Below are 22,530 nucleotides of genomic sequence, written 5' to 3' on the forward strand. Positions count from 1 at the left end.
TGCTAACCGCGCTGCTGCTGTTTGTGAGGGGAGGAGAGCGCAGCGTGCCCCTCTCCTGCCCCTTACTCTCCGGCGGCGGTGTCTCTCTTCAATTAGGCGCTGGTCCGTGATCCAATCAAAGTTCGAGGTCCGTCAGCCAATCAGGAGCCTTAGCTGCCAGTCCACGAGCTCTGATCGGCTCATGGACCGGCGCTGAATTGAAGAGAGACACCGCCGCCAGAGACAAGTGTGTGTGTGTCTGGCAGCGGTGGCCAGAAGCCGGCCGAGCCGCATGCGGCAGATGAAAGAGTTGTGGGTTGGTCACCGCTGTACTAAATAATGCAGCCAGCTGATACTAAATAATATGGCAAATAATACCTTAATAAATAGGCCACTAGTGCTTGTTAAACTCAGCATTCATGTAATATTGCTTAGTTGGTCTCAGTTGTTCTTAATATTGAGTAACTCAAAAAACCTAAAAATAGGAAACTTAATACTCTATAGGTTGAGTCTCCCATATTCAAGGGCAGACTAGATGGGCCAAGTGGTTCTTATCTACCTCCAAATTCTATGTTTCTATGATTCTATCCCAAATTCCGAAATACAGATTTTTTTTAACACAACTGAGATAGTGAAACCTTTGATTTCTGATGTTCATGTACACAAACTGGGTTTAATACACACAATTATTAAAAGTATTGCATAATGTTAGCTGCAGCCTGTGTGTATAAGGTGAATGAATTTGGTGTATGTATACAAACTAGTGATGAGCGGGTTCGGTTTCTCGGAAACCGAACCCCCCCGAACTTCACGCTTTTTACACGGGTCCGAGGCAGACTCGGATCTTCCCGCCTTGCTCGGCTAACCCGAGCGCGCCCGAACGTCATCATCCCGCTGTCGGATTCTCGCGAGGCTCGTATTCTATCGCGAGACTCGGATTCTATATAAGGAGCCGCGCGTCGCCGCCATTTTCACACGTGCATTGAGATTGATAGGGAGAGGACGTGGCTGGCGTCCTCTCCGTTTAGAATAGAAATAGATAGTGAGAGTGAGACACTTGATTTACTGGAGCTTAGGAGTACTCAGAGAGTGCAGAGTTTACTAGTGACTGACCAGTGACCACCAGTGCAGTTTTATTATTATTTAATATAATCCGTTCTCTGCCTGAAAAAAAACGATACACAGTGACACAGTATACCATATCTGTGCTCAGCCTCAGTGTGCTGCATCATCTATGTATATCTGACTGTGCTGAGTGCTCACTGCTCACACAGCTTAATTGTGGGGGAGACTGGGGAGCAGTTATAGCAGGAGTACATATATTTAACAGTGCACACTTTTGCTGCCAGAGTGCCACTGCCAGTGTGACTGACCAGTGACCAGTGACCACCAGTATATTGTGATTGTCTGCCTGAAAAAGTTAAACACTCGTCGTGTGGTGTTTTTATTCTACAAACGCATTCTGCTGACAGTGTCCAGCAGGTCCGTCATTATATAATATATACCTGTCCTGCAGTAGTGATATATATATATATTTTTTATATCATTATCATCCAGTCTATACTAGCAGCAGACGCAGTACGGTAGTCCACGGCTGTAGCTACCTCTGTGTCGGCAGTCGCTCGTTCATAATTGTATACCTACCTGTGGTGGTTTTTTTTTTTTCTATCTTCTTCATACTAGTAGTTAACTTTAGGAGTCTGCAGTGCTGACAGTGTCCAGCAGGTCCGTCATTATATAATATATACCTGTCCGGCTGCAGTAGTGATATATATATATTTTTTATATCATTATCATCCAGTCTATATTAGCAGCAGACGCAGTACGGTAGTCCACGGCTGTAGCTACCTCTGTGTCGGCAGTCGCTCGTCCATCCATAATTGTATACCACCTACCTGTGGTGTTTTTTTTTTCTATCTTCTTGATACTAGTAGCTTACTTTAGGAGTCTGCAGTGCTGACAGTGTCCAGCAGGTCCGTCATTATATAATATATACCTGTCCGGCTGCAGTAGTGATATATATATATTTTTTATATCATTATCATCCAGTCTATATTAGCAGCAGACGCAGTACGGTAGTCCACGGCTGTAGCTACCTCTGTGTCGGCAGTCGCTCGTCCATCCATAATTGTATACCACCTACCTGTGGTGTTTTTTTTTTCTCTATCTTCTTGATACTAGTAGCTTACTTTAGGAGTCTGCAGTGCTGACAGTGTCCAGCAGGTCCGTCATTATATAATATATACCTGTCCTGCAGTAGTGATATATATATATTTTTTATATCATTATCATCCAGTCTATACTAGCAGCAGACGTAGTACGGTAGTCCACGGCTGTAGCTACCTCTGTGTCGGCAGTTGCTCGTCCATAATTGTATACCTACCTGTGGTGGTTTTTTTTTTTTCTATCTTCTTCATACTAGTAGTTAACTTTAGGAGTCTGCAGTGCTGACAGTGTCCAGCAGGTCCGTCATTATATAATATATACCTGTCCGGCTGCAGTAGTGATATATATATATTTTTTATATCATTATCATCCAGTCTATATTAGCAGCAGACGCAGTACGGTAGTCCACGGCTGTAGCTACCTCTGTGTCGGCAGTCGCTCGTCCATCCATAATTTTATACCACCTGTGGTGTTTTTTTTCTCTATCTTCTTGATACTAGTAGCTTACTTTAGGAGTCTGCAGTGCTGACAGTGTCCAGCAGGTCCGTCATTATATAATATATTCCTGTCCGGCTGCAGTAGTGATATATATATATTTTTTATATCATTATCATCCAGTCTATATTAGCAGCAGACGCAGTACGGTAGTCCACGGCTGTAGCTACCTCTGTGTCGGCAGTCGCTCGTCCATCCATAATTGTATACCACCTACCTGTGGTGTTTGTTTTTTTTTCTATCTTCTTGATACTAGTAGCTTACTTTAGGAGTCTGCAGTGCTGACAGTGTCCAGCAGGTCCGTCATTATATAATATATACCTGTCCGGCTGCAGTAGTGATATATATATATTTTTATATCATTATCATCCAGTCTATATTAGCAGCAGATGCAGTACGGTAGTCCACGGCTGTAGCTACCTCTGTGTCGGCAGTCGCTCGTCCATCCATAATTGTATACCACCTACCTGTGGTGTTTTTTTTTTCTATCTTCTTGATACTAGTAGCTTACTTTAGGAGTCTGCAGTGCTGACAGTGTCCAGCAGGTCCGTCATTATATAATATATACCTGTACGGCTGCAGTAGTGATATATATATATTTTTTATATCATTATCATCCAGTCTATATTAGCAGCAGACGCAGTACGGTAGTCCACGGCTGTAGCTACCTCTGTGTCGGCAGTCGCTCGTCCATCCATAATTGTATACCACCTACCTGTGGTGTTTTTTTTTTCTATCTTCTTGATACTAGTAGCTTACTTTAGGAGTCTGCAGTGCTGACAGTGTCCAGCAGGTCCGTCATTATATAATATATACCTGTCCGGCTGCAGTAGTGATATATATATATTTTTTATATCATTATCATCCAGTCTATATTAGCAGCAGACGCAGTACGGTAGTCCACGGCTGTAGCTACCTCTGTGTCGGCAGTCGCTCGTCCATCCATAAGTATACTAGTATCCATCCATCTCCATTGTTTACCTGAGGTGCCTTTTAGTTGTGCCTATTAAAATATGGAGAACAAAAATGTTGAGGTTCCAAAAATAGGGAAAGATCAAGATCGACTTCCACCTCGTGCTGAAGCTGCTGCCACTAGTCATGGCCGAGACGATGAAATGCCATCAAAGTCGTCTGCCAAGGCCGATGCCCAATGTCATAGTACAGAGCATGTAAAATCCAAAACACCAAATATCAGTAAAAAAAGGACTCAAAAATCTAAAATAAAATTGTCGGAGGAGAAGCGTAAACTTGCCAATATGCCATTTACCACACGGAGTGGCAAGGAACGGCTGAGGCCCTGGCCTATGTTCATGGCTAGTGGTTCAGCTTCACATGAGGATGGAAGCACTCAGCCTCTCGCTAGAAAAATGAAAAGACTCAAGCTGGCAAAAGCACAGCAAAGAACTGTGCGTTTTTCGAAATCACAAATCCACAAGGAGAGTCCAATTGTGTCGTTTGCGATGCCTGACCTTCCCAACACTGGACGTGAAGAGCATGCGCCTTCCACCATTTGCACGCCCCCTGAAAGTGCTGGAAGGAGCACCCGCAGTCCAGTTCCTGATAGTCAGATTGAAGATGTCAGTGTTGAAGTACACCAGGATGAGGAGGATATGGGTGTTGCTGGCGCTGGGGAGGAAATTGACCAGGAGGATTCTGATGGTGAGGTGGTTTGTTTAAGTCAGGCACCCGGGGAGACACCTGTTGTCCGTGGGAGGAATAGGGCCATTGACATGCCTGGTGAAAATACCCAAAAAATCAGCTCTTCGGTGTGGAAGTATTTCAACAGAAATGCGGACAACATTTGTCAAGCCGTGTGTTGCCTTTGTCAAGCTGTAATAAGTAGGGGTAAGGACGTTAACCACCTCGGAACATCCTCCCTTATACGTCACCTGCAGCGCATTCATCATAAGTCAGTGACAAGTTCAAAAACTTTGGGCGACAGCGGAAGCAGTCCACTGACCAGTAAATTCCTTCCTCTTGTAACCAAGCTCACGCAAACCACCCCACCAACTCCCTCAGTGTCAATTTCCTCCTTCCCCAGGAATGCCAATAGTCCTGCAGGCCATGTCACTGGCAATTCTGACGAGTCCTCTCCTGCCTGGGATTCCTCCGATGCATCCTTGCGTGTAACGCCTACTGCTGCTGGCGCTGCTGTTGTTGCTGCTGGGAGTCGATGGTCATCCCAGAGGGGAAGTCGTACTCGTAAGACCACTTTTACTACTTCCACCAAGCAATTGACTGTCCAACAGTCCTTTGCGAGGAAGATGAAATATCACAGCAGTCATCCTGCTGGAAAGCGGATAACTGAGGCCTTGGCATCCTGGGCGGTGAGAAACGTGGTTCCGGTATCCATCATTACTGCAGAGCCAACTAGAGACTTGTTGGAGGTACTGTGTCCCCGGTACCAAATACCATCTAGGTTCCATTTCTCTAGGCAGGCGATACCGAAAATGTACACAGACCTCAGAAAAAGACTCACCAGTGTCCTAAAAAATGCAGTTGTACCCAATGTCCACTTAACCACGGACATGTGGACAAGTGGAGCAGGGCAGGCTCAGGACTATATGACTGTGACAGCCCACTGGGTAGATGTATGGACTCCCGCCGCAAGAACAGCAGCGGCGGCACCAGTAGCAGCATCTCGCAAACGCCAACTCTTTCCTAGGCAGGCTACGCTTTGTATCACCGCTTTCCAGAATACGCACACAGCTAAAAACCTCTTACGGCAACTGAGGAAGATCATCGCAGAATGGCTTACCCCAATTGGACTCTCCTGTGGATTTGTGGCATCGGACAACGCCAGCAATATTGTGTGTGCATTAAATATGGGCAAATTCCAGCACGTCCCATGTTTTGCACATACCTTGAATTTGGTGGAGCAGAATTATTTAAAAAACGAGAGGGGCGTGCAAGAGATGCAGTCGGTGGCCAGAAGAATTGCGGGACACTTTCGGCGTACAGGCACCACGTACAGAAGACTGGAGCACCACCAAAAACGCCTGAACCTGCCCTGCCATCATCTGAAGCAAGAAGTGGTAACGAGGTGGAATTCAACCCTCTATATGCTTCAGAGGTTGGAGGAGCAGCAAAAGGCCATTCAAGCCTATACAACTGAGCACGATATAGGAGGTGAATGCACCTGTCTCAAGCGCAGTGGAGAATGATTTCAACGTTGTGCAAGGTTCTGCAACCTTTTGAACTTGCCACACGTGAAGTCAGTTCAGACACTGCCAGCCTGAGTCAGGTCATTCCCCTCATCAGGCTTTTGCAGAAGAAGCTGGAGACATTGAAGGAGGAGCTAACACAGAGCGATTCCGCTAGGCATGTGGGACTTCTGGATGGAGCCCTTAATTCGCTTAACAAGGATTCACGGGTGGTCAATCTGTTGAAATCAGAGCACTACATTTTGTCCACCGTGCTCGATCCTAGATTTAAAACCTACCTTGGATCTCTCTTTCCGGCAGACACAAGTCTGCTGGGGTTCAAAGAACTGCTGGTGACAAAATTGTCAAGTCAAGCGGAACGCGACCTGTCAACATCTCCTCCTTCACATTCTCCCGCCACTGGGGGTGCGAGGAAAAGGCTCAGAATTCAGAGCCCACCCGCTGGCGGTGATGCAGGGCAGTCTGGAGCGACTGCTGATGCTGACATCTTGTCCGGACTGAAGGACCTGACAACGATTACGGACATGTCGTCTACTGTCACTGCATATGATTCTCTCCCCATTGAAAGAATGGTGGAGGATTATATGAGTGACCGCATCCAAGTAGGCACGTCAGACAGTCCGTACTTATACTGGCAGGAAAAAGAGGCAATTTGGAGGCCCTTGCACAAACTGGCTTTATTCTACCTAAGTTGCCCTCCCACAAGTGTGTACTCCGAAAGAGTGTTTAGTACCGCCGCTCACCTTGTCAGCAATCGGCGTACGAGGTTACATCCAGAAAATGTGGAGAAGATGATGTTCATTAAAATGAATTATAATCAATTCCTCCGTGGAGACATTGACCAGCAGCAATTGCCTCCACAAAGCAGTACACAGGGAGCTGAGATGGTGGATTCCAGTGGGGACGAATTGATAATCTGTGAGGAGGGCGATGTACACGGTGATATATCGGAGGATGATGATGAGGTGGACATCTTGCCTCTGTAGAGCCAGTTTGTGCAAGGAGAGATTAATTGCTTCTTTTTTGGTGGGGGTCCAAACCAACCCGTCATTTCAGTCACAGTCGTGTGGCAGACCCTGTCACTGAAATGATGGGTTGGTTAAAGTGTGCATGTCCTGTTTATACAACATAAGGGTGGGGGGAGGGCCCAAGGACAATTCCATCTTGCACCTCTTTTTTTCTTTCATTTTTCTTTGCGTCATGTGCTGTTTGGGGAGTAGTTTTTGGAAGGGCCATCCTGCGTGACACTGCAGTGCCACTCCTAGATGGGCCAGGTGTTTGTGTCGGCCACTTGGGTCGCTTATCTTAGTCACACAGCTACCTCATTGCGCCTCTTTTTTTCTTTGCGTCATGTGCTGTTTGGGGGGTGTTTTTTGGAAGGGCCATCCTGCGTGACACTGCAGTGCCACTCCTAGATGGGCCAGGTGTTTGTGTCGGCCACTTGGGTCGCTTATCTTAGTCACACAGCTACCTCATTGCGCCTCTTTTTTTCTTTGCGTCATGTGCTGTTTGGGGGGTGTTTTTTGGAAGGGCCATCCTGCGTGACACTGCAGTGCCACTCCTAGATGGGCCAGGTGTTTGTGTCGGCCACTTGGGTCGCTTATCTTAGTCACACAGCTACCTCATTGCGCCTCTTTTTTTCTTTGCGTCATGTGCTGTTTGGGGGGTGTTTTTTGGAAGGGCCATCCTGCGTGACACTGCAGTGCCACTCCTAGATGGGCCAGGTGTTTGTGTCGGCCACTAGGGTCGCTTATCTTAGTCACACAGCTACCTCATTGCGCCTCTTTTTTTTCTTCTTTGCGTCATGTGCTGTTTGGGGAGTAGTTTTTTGAAGGGCCATCCTGCGTGACACTGCAGTGCCACTCCTAGATGGGCCAGGTGTTTGTGTCGGCCACTTGGGTCGCTGAGCTTAGTCATCCAGCGACCTCGGTGCAAATTTTAGGACTAAAAATAATATTGTGAGGTGTGAGGTGTTCAGAATAGACTGAAAATGAGTGGAAATTATGGTTATTGAGGTTATTAATACTTTGGGATCAAAATGACCCCCAAATTCTATGATTTAAGCAGTTTTTTAGGGTTTTTTGAAAAAAAACACCCGAATCCAAAACACACCCGAATCCGACAAAAAAAATTCGGTGAGGTTTTGCCAAAACGCGTTCGAACCCAAAACACGGCCGCGGAACCGAACCCAAAACCAAAACACAAAACCTGAAAAATTTCCGGTGCTCATCACTAAAACTTAGTTTAATTCACACAATTGTTTAAAATATTGTATAAAATGACCTTTAGGCTGTGTGTACAAGGTGTATATGAAACATAAATGCATTCTGTGCTTAGACTTGGGTCCTATCCCCAAGATATCTCAATATGTATATGCAAATATTCCAAAATACAGAGATATCCGATATCCAAAATACTTCTGGTCCCAAGCAATTGGATATGGGAAGCTCAACCTGTAAATACTAAAGGCCACTTGCAAACAGCAGTCACACAGTACATTTCATCACCTTGAACGTACTTTGGCACACGCCTCTGCTTTTGGCAGCTTCTCCGCTTTGTGACACCATTTGTGGCTTATACTTGCTTATAAAGTAAAAATGTTACTAGAATGTTCTCCATACTGTACTTCTGTTTTGTTTTTATAAATTTACCACCAACTTGGCTAATTAAAACTTTTACACACTTCTTTAAAAATAATACGCATTAGAGCCTAATTGTACTGTACCTTGAATAAATCATGAAACTAAACTAAGGAGTCAGAAGGATTGTCTACATTTCATGCATGACATCTTAGCTTAGAGCACAGAGGGTTTGGTTGCTAATGACCAGATCAAGTTTTATGATAATGCACTGTGTCAGTTTTGGTGTGTTACTTTTTAATATGTTTTGTTACCCTAGTACATTTTATATTTTATGGTCCTCTCTTTTATACATCCCCATCCTGCAGAGATCTATGAAGTGTGTATAGGACAGGATGTTTTTTGTTATGTTGCACCGGTAGCATGGTTCTTGGCGGAACATTTGTCAAATCTTGGATAGAAAGAGATAGAGAAGCTGCTCTTAGCAACCATCAGCTTATAACTGTCATTATTCTAGAACAGCTTGTAAAATGATAGTTAGAAACAAATTTGTTGGTATGGGCAACTTCTCCACATTATCTCTCTGTAAGATTTGATAAATGTCCCCCATTTTTTGAATTTGTCACTTGTTTTATTTAAATTGATTGTTGAAGGGATGATGTGTAACAGACAACCTCGCTGTTGCTGATTGGTAGGCACTGACACCTCATACCATTATTAGGTAATACTGTAGTTCCAAGGGATACAGAGAGGAGTGAAGCAAGTTATATTGGCTCTGCTCCCTCTATGTGGCCAATGTAGATGGAGGAATCAGTCCATCAGGGGGTTTGTAGGTTCTCATAAACCCTCCCTTCATGCACTTGTGGGGTGGATAAGATTATCCCTTATAATATGAAGGCATGTTCTACCAGATCGGTTAGTGCCCCATAGGTGATTTGGCATTGAGATTCCACTGAGCAGTAGTGTCACAGGTATGAATAATTTATTCAGTAACGCAATAATCAACTCCAGTGGTACAGACAGGTATTAGCAGCATCGATGATCAAAAATATCTATACAAGTTGTTGCTCAACCGTCAGAAGTCTGTATAGGAGTTTTTGTGATCGGGAAATCAGAAAGTGATTTACGATCCAACCTGAACTAGGCCCTTAGTGTAATTCCTTCACATATTTTCACACACTGGACAGAGACCGTTTCTCATCCCCCTTCCTCCCTGGAGCTGAACTCAGACTGGCTAGGGCAGCACCCATATTAAAAGAGTAGAGAAGTAAAATTGATCATGTGGAAAATGACCTTCAGATATTCGGTCATCGGACTCCGTTAAATTAAATATTTCTGTATATTTGCAGACTTTCACCAAAACATGGGAATACTTCATAGTTTATTCACTGACTTATGCTTCTTTTTTTGATTACTTTTTTATTTTCATCATGGTTTGAAAGTTAAAGCTCCTTTTTTTAAAAACTTTTTTTTAACTACAAAGTTTCAAAGTTTAACAGTTGCTTGATTTTATGCAGTAGCTTAATTCCCTGTCACAGTGTGGTAAACGTCTACTATTGCTTTTTTGGCTTGTTTTTCAACTGGAAATAACCTGTGCCGATGAGGTACTGTAATTACATAATGTTAAAGAAATACCAGCCAATTTGTTCAGCCTATGTGGCATTATTAGTACAGTAAATTGTACAGTGTGTTAGGTATGCTGTATGGGACCGCTGATTCATCTGCCCTTCCATTTCAGAGAAACGCAGAGTAAACACTGGCTGTATATGACAGCTATATAAATGCTTAACTTCAGGTTTTCTGTTATGCAGATTTCTCATTACTGTCCATCTGTGCTAATTGTTTGAAATCAAAGCAAAAATATATTTTGAAGAAACAGTGAGAATGTAAATTACAGTTGTCAGGTATGTTCAAAGCTAGGTTTCTAGACCACACGTTGGCGTATTAGCTATGCCTTTTTCATTGCTGCAATTTTCTGAATATAATTATTTCAAATGCTGTAATTTTTCAATACAGTCATTTGATGTGTACTGTAACACCACAATATTGTTCACTGTGTTATTGCACACTGCCCTGATGTATAGTATTAATTGAACTCTATATTTAAAAAGAGTGACATGCAGCTTTTGAATATGTTATTGGAAAACTATACATACAGGTACATATCTTTTGACTATATAATTTGCACCACTATAAAAAAACAAATCAATGTAATAATTTTGATTTTAATATTAAATAAAATGTTCAATTAATACATGTGGGGAAATTTGACATTGGAAACAAAATAACAGCATGCACCTAATGTAAGATTCCATCTTTGTGATGTGTGAAACATGTGCATCGATAAACAATAAAATGTAGCCCACAAGCAAATTCCACCCATCCTACAGTATGTAATCATTTCACAGCTTGTGAAATTCTAGTTCCTTTTTTGAAGAGTATTGTTAAGGACAATTATTGTTCAGCAGTAAATGATATTTGATTGGCTGGAAAATTCCCACTGTGCACACAAATAAAGTTCTCACATGTTATATGACTTGCCAAACTTCCTGAGGGAAACCAGATAGAGCATAGTTTTATATGCAGTTATTTGCTGATCCCATCATTCTGAGAACATGATCTGCTGTTGTTATTTTTAAGAAATGGACCATGGGACACTTGATGGGCCATTGAATTTTCAACAGCAAGTAAACATTACGATTTTACATTATGGAAGGAGCAGTTACAGCAATATTAGCGTCTATAACTGTGCATATGTCAAGCAATTCACTTCAGAGCTGTTTAAAGTGGTAGTCTTAAGCAGACTAAGTAAACCACATACCGATATATTGGGAGATTTATTAAAGTTTGGAGAGAGATAAAGTGGAGATTAAGAGAGGGCCTCTGCAGTCTCTGTTTGGGACCCCTCCTCTCTAGCTGGAGGCTCAGTAGACCCTGAGCACTAGGGTCACAAGAAGACTCTAGCGCTGTTCCAGAGTCTAGTGTGCATGCTCAAGGTCTCCGAATTAATTGCGTGGCAGTCAATTTCTTTGTGATTTTTATACTGCACATGCGCAAAGCGCTGGGAAAATGGACTCCACTGCATTTTCCCATTGATTTGTGCAACGATGCTAACATAGGACCCTGGAAGGGTAAATATTAAAAAAATGGGTGCAGGGTGTGTGAAGTAGCCCCGCTGCATCCAGGGGCCCATGTGGCGTTGCGTTGTAAATGATTGCTTCTTTAAAAAGTACGAGTTCGGATGGAATCTCGGACCACCGGCTGTCTCGCACTGCATTTCATCTGGCTCTCTGTGTGTCCACTAACACGTTAATTTTTACGAACAGTAAACAAGGTTGAAAAAGGCAGTGCAATTGAATAGCTATGGGCGTTAAAGCCAGAGGCTACCTCATTTTTTCACCCGCGGTAATTTACAGCGAGTAATTGAATTTTCCCTTAGGAGTGTCCAGCAGACTGTCAAACTTCTTAGTGAAAAGGTGTGACAGGGACAAGGTGACATTATTCACAGATAATGGTCACAAAAGTGCTTTCATATTACTGTTCCAGAGGTACTAAGTGGTCACCACGCTGAACTGAATTCCCCCCTATGTAAGTTACTTAACATGAATCAGCCAATGTTTTAAAGTCCCTGCGGCAAGCCCACACTGAGCTCCAGTTGAGGATATAGAGAGGCGCAGTAGCAAGCTGCTGGATGATGGTTTGGGAAGATATGAGGTCACAACCCAGCACTACATCCTAGTGCCTGAGGAGGAAGGTACCTGTATCCACCATCTACCCAAAGACAGGAGCTAGCTTAGTAACTGTATTGAGGTGTTCCCACCAACAGCAACAATCAGTATCTTATATATTAAATTGTACTCTCTACCTAATAGATTGTAAAGCTCATTTGGGCAGATCCAACTTTTCCTCCTATTTCATGGCATTGTATGTAATTACCCCCATCACATCAGTTAACCGTGTCTAACTTGGATTATTGTCCAGCTGTTCACATTGAAGGCTGGATCCAGGTTATTATTGGGCCGTCCCTTTGCTGGTGCTTAGAGATGACATCACCTCCAAGCGCCGTTGATCCGTCTCTCTTCATATTTTTAGTGTGACCCAGGTCAGATAAACCGGCTCATGCTTTCACACTGAAGACAAATTGGGGCAGTACCAGGTTCAACCCTGGTCGCGACCTCTGTCAAATTCTCGGGGCACCAAATCCGGTTAGTCCCTTTCACAGGAAGCCAGGACCTGGGTTGTCCTAGCAATATAGCGGGTCAGGGGCTCGGTGTGAAAGGGGTATAAGTGAGCTTACTTTCCAGTGATGGCATACTGGAAGGAGATTATCAAAGTACTAATATGTTATTTTATTGTGTGCTAATTAAAGTGATTGCTTTCTTGCTATGAAGTACTACACTGACAAACTTGATCCTTTGTTAATCAATAACCACCAATATTTTTTTCTGGGTACGCCTTTACATTAACAGTTTTTGTGAAAACAATGGTATCACCAACCATTTTCTATATACATAAGACTCTGCTGTTATATTTCAAGTGTAGACCTATTTTTTTTCTTGGAGAAATTATGTAACAGTGGCACATTACTAGAATGAATAATCTTCATCTTTATCTGTTATACTGATCCAGAATAGTTTTCACTAATATTTCTGCTAACATTCCCAATCTGCAAATTGGGTCAAATAGACTATGCCTGTTTTTTTTTTTTTACAAATCACACCTTGATCTACCTAAACCACACCATTCCCCAGTAGGTTGAGGTTTTAAACAAGCAACCTTTAGGGCACCGAAAAAAAAGGAAAGAATGCAGACAGTCGGCAGGTACCATATGCTATAATTGTTCTGTGTTAATTGTCACTCAGACAGAAATTATAGGGATGCTTTTATCTAATGATTAAATGTAAAGGCTCATTAATCTCATTAGAACGTATTGTAAACACAGCTGACTAATTTACAGATTTCTTGGTGAGGGGTCCACTTACAAGGAATTCTTACCATTCTTCCCCAGATAGCTGTCATTGAGATTGATAAGGGTGGTTGGGGATTGAAGTCTGCTCTTGTTTGGAAAGTCACTGAAGATGTCCAGTTAAGTACATGTTCACCCCATAGCCAGTGCTGCCCGCTAGGTTGACATTCAGAAGTCAATATTTTGTTACGGATGTGTCCTGCAACATAGTTGCTGCGTATTGCAGCATTCTGTAGAGGGATGCTTGCCGCTGCATGTGCATCGCTAGCTGGCTCCCATAGACTTCAATGGGCAGCGAGCACATGGGGGACACCATCTCCCATAGAAGTTTATGCATAGCGGGAGCGTGCACAGATTGGTGGACATCAAAGATCTGTGATCCTTCAGGGAATCATGAAAAATACTGCATGTTAATATTCTCTGACTCACCTATCCCAATCATTTTTGTTTGTATTTGCCAATTTTTCCATGTTGGATTTCTCCGATCTTCCAACCCAGGCATCGATAAAACAGGAAATTACTCCAATTCTCCTGGATGTATGGACCACAATAGTTTGGCAACAACATTTTGATTGTTGCCATTTTATACCCGAAGCATTGATAACGTCGCTCTTTCATACCAGATCACTCAAAGCTAGTTCTGCAGAGCTTGCAATGCCCCCCCGGCTCAGAAAATGCAAATATACCATACAAGGTCACACATTAATGACAAACAACCAAGGGAAATTACCTACACTGGTTTGCTCCCCAGATGTTTTCTAATGGGGAAAACTTATCTTGGGAAATAATAAAAAAACAGGATGAGCACATCAGTACTAAAAAAGAAGGCTCAAATCAGATGTGCTTTATTATCCTCCAAGGCTAAAAAGTTAAATTTTAGGGACTACGTGATGAATGTCTCACAAAGAGAAAGTTTGGCCCATGAAACATTATGCAATGCATTTTTATTGTCTTGGAGTATAATAAAGAATCTCTTATTTGTCTATGTAACTTCCTAGATGTGCCTCCTATTTTTTGTTCCTGTCACAATGCAGACATTTATTTGGAGGAGTCCTTGGGGTTTTGTACTTTCAGTAAACCAGTGTAAGGTATGGTATCTACAACTAATGTGCTTGAGTCAATCATCTTTGTTATTTATCAGAATGTTTATTGCGCATAGTTGAGTTGTGTTGTCCTTAGCAGTGACGTGCGGTGGGGTGAGTCACTGCACGTCCCTGGTCCTTAGCAATGCCTTATTCACCTGAAGTTTCACTTCTTTTTCTCCTAGGGTGATCCAGGATCCTCCGCTGCTGGCATCAAGGTAAGACAGTTAATTATGCTACCTGTTGTACAATTTACTGTAACCATTTGCAAACTTTAAAAGAACATGAACTGTGGTTATTTTTCTATATTTCTTGTTTTTAGAGTAACTTGAGTTGGACTTAAATATTTGCAGTCAGTAGTTTTAAATACATTTCTGTTACAGGGGGAACCTGGAGAATCAGGGCGCGCAGGCTACAAGGTAACATTGGACAAGAGTTTTTTGCACTAATCAATTTGTGTGCTGAACATTGATTGTGGCAGCACTGTCATTAAAGACGATGGTAAAATCATATATTAAATTCAATACTATTTACCAGGAACTCAACTAACTTAATTTTTCTGTACTATACAGTAAATTAATGAATTTTGAAATGGTTCAATTTAGTGTGAACCAAATATATTATTTTAATATCTTATATATCCACATTACAAATGTATATTTACTTTTAGATTAGTGCTAGTAATTTATTATGATTTTCAGATTTAATTGTATTTTTCTTTATATATAATTTGCAATCTATTGGGTTTTTTTCTGCTTGCCACAGCTTTTAAAATAACTAACCCAGAACTTCTCTCCGGCTGCGTGTTACTTTAACCAAAGCATGTCTAACTGACATAAATAAACCTACTACACTTTGTCATTAGTATATGCAATCTTTCAAAGATTAAAACTGCTAGAAAAGGCAGTATCAGCGTGAGTTATTTATACTAAGGGGTATACATACTAAAGGTCAATTTTATGTGATTTTTTTTACCAATTTTAAATTGAGGAAAATCGAGCTAAATCGATGTTGTGTGTTCAAGGGATAAAACATACATTTACAGATGATTTTTATATAATTTTTTAAATAATAGTATTTAAGCCCTGTGTATTTTAGCCCTGAAACACAACATTGATTTAGATTGATTAAAAATCAGTCAATATTTACCTTTAGCAAATATATATTCCTTACAACAAAAGCTAAACAAAATTTCACATAATCACTATGAATGGTTTTCAATTGTGGCAGCTGACTTATTCATATGATTTGAAAAAAAATATTTAAATTGTGCTAAAGACATCTGTGCTTGCACAAAGTAGCTTAATCTGAACATATTTTATTATTAATTAGTTTTAATATAGCTTTATTAATATGTTTAAATAAAGAAAGCTATTGCTGCCATATAACAATCATCTGATATGCTAGTTTGCTCAGTTCTTTATAAGATTAGTTTGTATGAGGTGTGGCTATTAAATGACGGGACTGTGAAAAATAAACCATACCTGTGTGAGTTAAAAGGGAGTGGGGGAATATTGACCCTGGACTATCCTAGAATGGTTTTATAAGTTACACCTATCTTGCACAGATAGTTTGCGGTCGCAGTGTTAGAAGAAGTCGTTAAAATGCTTAGTTCAAAAGTACAGTAGATCAATGTTTTAACGTAAATTTGTTAGCCAAATTAAACAAAACACCCACCACATCTTTACATTTGCTAACCGAGGCTTACGGGGCAGATTGTATGTTTGAGTGGCACAAAAGATTAGTGTTGTCGTGAGGATGATGAACGACCCGGAAGGTTTTGCACATCAAAAACAAATGAAAATGTGGAAACAACTGAGAAAATTGTTCAAATTGACTGTTAACTCCGCATCCGAATGATAGCAGAATTGGTAAACATCGACAAAGTAACTGTTAGGCAAGTTTTGCATCAGGATCTTGACATACCAAAACTTTGTGCTAAGATGGTTCCAAGACTTCTTATTGCTGAGTAGAAAGAAAATCAAAAGTAAATTTGTACAGACATTTTGGAACAAATTCAAGCGGAATTTTTGCATTTTTCGTATACTGCTATTACCTGTGATGAATCAAGGCTTTTCCAGTACGATCCTAAGACAAAACACCAGTCCATGAACTGGAAAATACTATCATCACCAAGAATGAAGCATGCACGTCAAAGCTAATTCAAATTTAAAGTAATTTTATTTGTTTTCTTTGATATCAAGGGTGTTCGCTTGCCAAGCTGGGTACCAGAAGGCGAAACATTGAATCAACATTACTATAAAAATGTTCTAGAAACTTTGCAGGAAAGAGTCAGGAGAAAGAGGCTACAGTTGTGAAAAAATTGTTTCATCTTTCATTAATACAACGCACCAGCCCACACAGCTTTCTCTGTGAAGCAGTTTTTGGATGATACACAAATCTGTACACAAGGGAACCCATTTTGCATCAGTTACTGAGGTGAAGAAGAAAATGGCTGAGAATTTGAGAAAGATGACAGATAAAGAGCTACAGCACAGTTTTGACCAATGAAAAATAAGAATGCAGCAGTGTGTGGATGCAGAAGGGGAGTACATAGAAGGGGACCGGAGTTAAATTGTTCTTAATAGAATTAAACGGAAATTATACGATCAGTCTTGTTATTTAATAGCCGCACTATGGCCCTCATTCCGAGTCGTTCGCTCGGTATTTTTCTTCGCATCGCAGCGTTTTTCTGCTTAGTACGCATGCGCAATGTTCGCACTGCGACTGCGCCAAGTAATTTTGCTATGAAGATAGTATTTTTACTCACGGCTTTTTCTTCGCTCCGGCGATCGTAGTGTGATTGACAGGAAATGGGTGTTACTGGGCGGAAACACGGCGTTTTATGGGCGTGTGGATAAAAACGCTACCGTTTCCGGAAAAAACGCGGGAGTGGCTGGAGAAACGGAGGAGTGTCTGGGCGAAAGCTGGGTGTGTTTGTGACGTCAAACCAGGAACGACAAGCACTGAACTGATCGCAGATGCCGAGTAAGGTTGAAGCTACTCAAAAACTGCTAAGTAGTTTGTAATCGCAATATTGCGAATACATCGTTCGCAATTTTAAGAAGCTAAGATTCACTCCCAGTAGGCGGCGGCTTAGCGTGTGTAACTCTGCTAAAATCGCCTTGCGAGCGAACAACTCGGAATGAGGGCCTATGTGACATTGATTGCATAGTTTAATGTAAAAGTGCATAACTCTATGAAAAAAAGAATTTTGTGATCTGAGTTCTTCTGAATCTGTAGATAATGATTGATACATTTTCAACAGTTTGACAAGTCAGCTGATAGATTAGGGCCTACTTTCTTAACAGCAATAGTGCTGTACTTTTTTCCACAGATTTCCTGCATATCTATCAAAAGGGTTACTTGATACCAAAAGAAAAAATTGTAATTGGAACATTAGATTACAGTATTTTATTTAAAAATGACAGCTAATTTCTCTCCATAGGAAAGGTGTAATAGTATCTTTTAGTTTACATTTTTGAGAGAATTGCTAGGCTTGTGTTCCGCTGATCTATCTGGAGCCAAGAACTTAACATTGAAGCTCAAGTTTTACCGGTTGATAATATTTATTTAAATTGCAGAGTATCTGGACTCTTGGTTCAGTAGATATGAACCACAGTCAGAGCCTTTAATAAAAACTGATAAAAATACTGATCCAGTCAAACAACCAGTCAACACCAGTGATAACTACCCGGTTACTGCAATTTGTTTTGAAACATCTTCCAGCTGTCATTCGGAGGAAGTTACTCTTGCTTATGTGTTAACTAACTTTCCAGCTGTCCCCAGGGATGGGACATTTGTGGCACTAGTAGTGGAGTAGAATTCAGTTATTGGGATCATTAAGCTCCAAATTAAAGTTATCCAGTAATTAATATCTGCATATAGACCTAGCAGTATGCAAGCGTTTAGCTGGCCAATAATATCCTAGCTTGAACTGACAGTCAAATGTTTAGTCTGAAAAGTCAATATTGCTTGACATTTCTAATGTACCAGTGTGCACAGATTACTTTCAGGTAACTTAGATGACAAAATTATGTTAGTTCATTTCTTTGAAGGTAGCAATCACACTTTAGGTAATTGTCTGAAATGAAGGCATTTTGCATGTCACTGGTTAGCAGAAAAAAGACATTGAAAGCTTTGTTGTAAGAGTGAAATGGTGGCAGTTCCTAATGGAAAGGAAAAATAGGGTGACTAAAGCTCCAGTGTTGAGACTGTGCCATGGCAGACTGAACAATAAAACCAATATCTACACGATAATAGAGACTATGACATTATTTATTGCTCCTGATTAGGGATAATGAGGCGTATGGTAAAGCAAATGAGGCAGCCATTTAGGAGAAAAGCAACCTTACTTGCTTTATTTAAACATTATGGCTTGCAAAAAGAAACGGTTTGAAAGTTGTCTTTAAAAAAAAAAAAAGCCAGGAGTAAAGTTTGCAGGAGGATCTGGCAATGCCTGTCCACCTCCTCCCACCCTCACTCGTGGTCCCCAATATTCTCTACTGAGCATGTGCAGTGACACACGAAAACTGGCCTTCACTGAGCATGTGCTGGCCCATGCTATTGTTCAGTAAAGTAGAACAGGGTCCACAGTAGGTCTGTTATTGCTGGGCTGCCCTCTCCCTATGTGCCCCATAGTGGCCACACTTCCGGTGGGCACCACAGGGCACAACTGCTAACCTTTTTTTCAAGAACCATAGTCAATATTGTATATAACCCAATTCTACTTGCTGTCTCTGTCTAGCAGATAGCTTTATAAGCCATTTGCTGGTGACTATTAAAAGTAGGTTAACTGTGCAGTTGTTTTTGTGTTCCACTCACAGTGAATTAACACATGGTAATGTTGTATACCCAGTTACTTTATCACTTTGTGTGTCCTTTTTAACCTCCACATATTTTTCTGTTATGTAATATAATTTTCCTGTAGGGTGAACCAGGGCTTCCTGGGCTACCTGGACTTCCTGGGATAAAGGTAAAAACATCTCTTAATAACATTTTAATAGTAAAAACAAAAACAAAATAGTAGTCTGACTACGGTGCAGGTGCTTAATATTATTTAAGGCTACTCTTCACTTTTGTCGTTGAGTATCTGAAACAACTGCAGCTATTTCCTACCTTTCTAGATGTTATTATGTGGGCTTGGGAGATTAGAAACAAATGAAATAAAAGGTGAACCCAGCAGAAATGTTGTCAGCGGTATTGGGATCTGTTGCTGCAGAAGGCCCAATAACCTACCTAAGATGCACTTCTATACACTCTACGGGATACATACTGTATGATTTCCCAGGCACTCGGGATGGCGGCTGTCATAATCCCAACAGTGGCATCCCGGAGTTCTAAATATAGACAGCAGGTAAAAAGGTACCCTAACCCTGATCCCTCCCACTCCTAACTCAACTTTACTGCAGCCTGACCCTAATCCATCCCCTCTCCCCACCCGCAGTCTAATCCTATCCTTCCCCAGTGGTGCCTAATCCACCCTCCCCACAGCCTAACCCTCCCCTCCCGGGGCACAGCAGATCCTTAACCCTCCCCCTGTAGCCTAAACCTAAATCTCCACCCCCACCCCCTCCACGGCTTACCAGTGGAGACTTGCGGTGCCTCTTCGTTCGGCATCCCAAAACTGAACAGCATGCCAACACTGGCATTGTCATCCATGTCAAGATGCTGGCGGCGGCATTCTGTTCAGTTTTGGGATGCCAGCGTCGGTATTCCGACTGCCGGGATGCCACAAGCCAGCATCCAGACTGCATCCCCACTCTACTTATGTAAGTGTCTACCTACATATCCTAACTCATTATTCGTATATCTTTATGCTTTTACTTAGTTACCTCCATGTCTTTATTCATTTATCTCCATGCTATTACACAATTATCTATATGTCTGTACTCAGCAGTTTTCATGTCCGTACTCCATTATCATCATACTGTTATGATCCTGCAAGTGTTCCTGCACACCCCTTTAAGGCTATAGCCCTTGTTTACCTTGCTCTTCTTAGCTACTGTGTAATGTAATATTGCTATATAAAGTGGCATCATATTTTACAGCACAATAAAGTATATACTGTAAGAAAATATTCTTTGGTTGTAGTTCTGAAAAAGCAAAACTTGAGACAAATAAAGCGAGAGCATTGCAATCTAAACAGCAAATAATAGAATGGGTAGATACAAAGGAGGTAATGTAATGTCAATTAACACATCATAATTGCTGGATGTAATAATGTCTAGTGAAAACTAACATGGCCGGATCCTGAGTCGGGCACATCTGTAGCCGCGGGAGCCTGGTTACTACCTTATGCTAAAGCGAGTATCTGTCTATGCCGATTATCCATCCATATACATGTGGAAGGCGGAATCCACCACTGTTTTTCCATCCATTCATTAATATTGGGACTTAGACTATGCTGGGTGCAAAAAAAATGTCAGAAACAGACGTCCTTTCTCCGCTTGCATACCTATGACACTCCCACGAGACAGATCTGTACTGTGCGTCCGCATGGCAACTGCCCAGTTGCCACCCAGAAGCACTCATTTCATTCGAGAGACCTGTCAACAGACTAATTGATTGATCTTCACTTTCAGTCCCTTTCCCTGTGTGTATGCATGGTATGGTGAATATACAGACTGTGATTGCTTTTTGTGGCACATGCGTAATTTGTAGATATCTGCAAGATCAATTCGCACTTGGACTTGCATCCAGCTCAGAATCCAGCCCACACATTAGTTAGGGCTTGTGCTGAATGTTATTTTTTTTTTAAATACACACTCCTCACCCCACTGTTTGTAATAGGTTTGTGCTATTCAGTATCAAGTCCGGCACCCAACCTCGAGCTAAAGAGTTCAAACATCAAGAGCATTGGTCCTTTCAAGGCATCCATGGTATTAAGTAGCAGGGTAGTAATAATAATATTATAATCTGGTGTGTTTACAAAATGTTATATTTAGTATTTGTAATTGCCCCCTGATATATAAAAAATTTAAATGTATTATTTATTTATTTACAGTTTCTTATATGGTGTAGCAAATTCCGTTGTACTTTACAATTGGACACAATCATAAAACAAAACTGTTGGCAGAGTGTATTGGATTCCCTGGTGCAGTGACGTCAGTCCACACACTTATGAACTTAAATAGTAATGCTGGTTTATTCAGTAACCACAGGTGACTCAGATTCAATACTGATATAGGCAATTAGGGGCCCTTATATCATACAAGGTGACAGCAGTAGTAGCGGTACTTATCAGGGGTTGTCTCCGGCGGTGAGGGACGGTGGACTGCACAGCCGTGCAGTCTGTGCAGTCTGACTCCTGGTGTAGAGAAGATGCGCCGCCCAGCTCAGCGTCAGCTCCGGAGCCATGATACATGCAATGGAACGCTGTATGTCTCTGTAACTGCCGGTCTCAGCTCTGAACGCTTGCACACACCAAGACTCAGTCTCTCTCACTCACTCTAAGATGGAGTAACAGGTATTATGTCACATAGCTCCACCTCCGAGTGACTCTTGGCACTAGGGGATGCACTCATAGACTGCTGTGTAGAAGGAGACAGGCACAGAGCGCACTATATCCTAACACTCCCCCTCGCTTAAGACTGTCTCCGGTCACAAATTTAAAGAACATGACATTTTAGCAGACAAATCAATAGTCATTCCTGTAACTGAAAACATAATGTGAAGCAAAACAGTAAGAATAAATCAACATTAACCATATTCTAGTGCACATTCCATCAGGAATGCATGTAACAAGTGTGATGACAGTCCTTTTGTCAACATGTTGGCAATATTTTCTTCACTTGCAACATATTCTACATTGACGGACTTGCTTTCCACCAACTCACGGATGAAGTGATATCTTATAGCAAAGTGCTTCAACCGTCCATGATGATTTGTGCTACAAGAAAGATCAATTGCTCCCTTGTTATCACACTTTATGTTGATGATCTCACTGTGGTATAGAAGACCTAATTCACATAAAGTCTCTTTTATCCAAAGCACTTTTTTTTAAGTTTCTGTGAGCGCCATGTACTCTGCCTCTGTTGTAGAAAGAGCAACTGTGGGTTGTTTCCTACTTGCCCAGCTTCCAGTATAAGAACGTCTAT

At 41.6% G+C, this 22,530-nt stretch overlaps 1 protein-coding gene across 1 annotated transcript in view; it reads left to right on the forward strand.

Annotated features, from left to right (window-relative positions):
* The window catches only part of LOC135049880 (collagen alpha-1(XXV) chain-like), a 267,395-nt gene that overhangs the window by 146,670 nt on the left and 98,195 nt on the right, over positions 1-22,530 (forward strand). The window contains exons 14-16 of the mRNA XM_063955838.1: positions 14,617-14,649; positions 14,815-14,850; positions 19,362-19,406. Of these exons, the coding sequence (XP_063811908.1) occupies positions 14,617-14,649; positions 14,815-14,850; positions 19,362-19,406 (114 nt within the window). The remainder of the gene's footprint in view (positions 1-14,616; positions 14,650-14,814; positions 14,851-19,361; positions 19,407-22,530) is intronic.

This window comes from Pseudophryne corroboree, chromosome 1, assembly GCF_028390025.1.
Source record: "Pseudophryne corroboree isolate aPseCor3 chromosome 1, aPseCor3.hap2, whole genome shotgun sequence".
In the NCBI taxonomy this organism is placed as follows: domain Eukaryota; kingdom Metazoa; phylum Chordata; class Amphibia; order Anura; family Myobatrachidae; genus Pseudophryne; species Pseudophryne corroboree.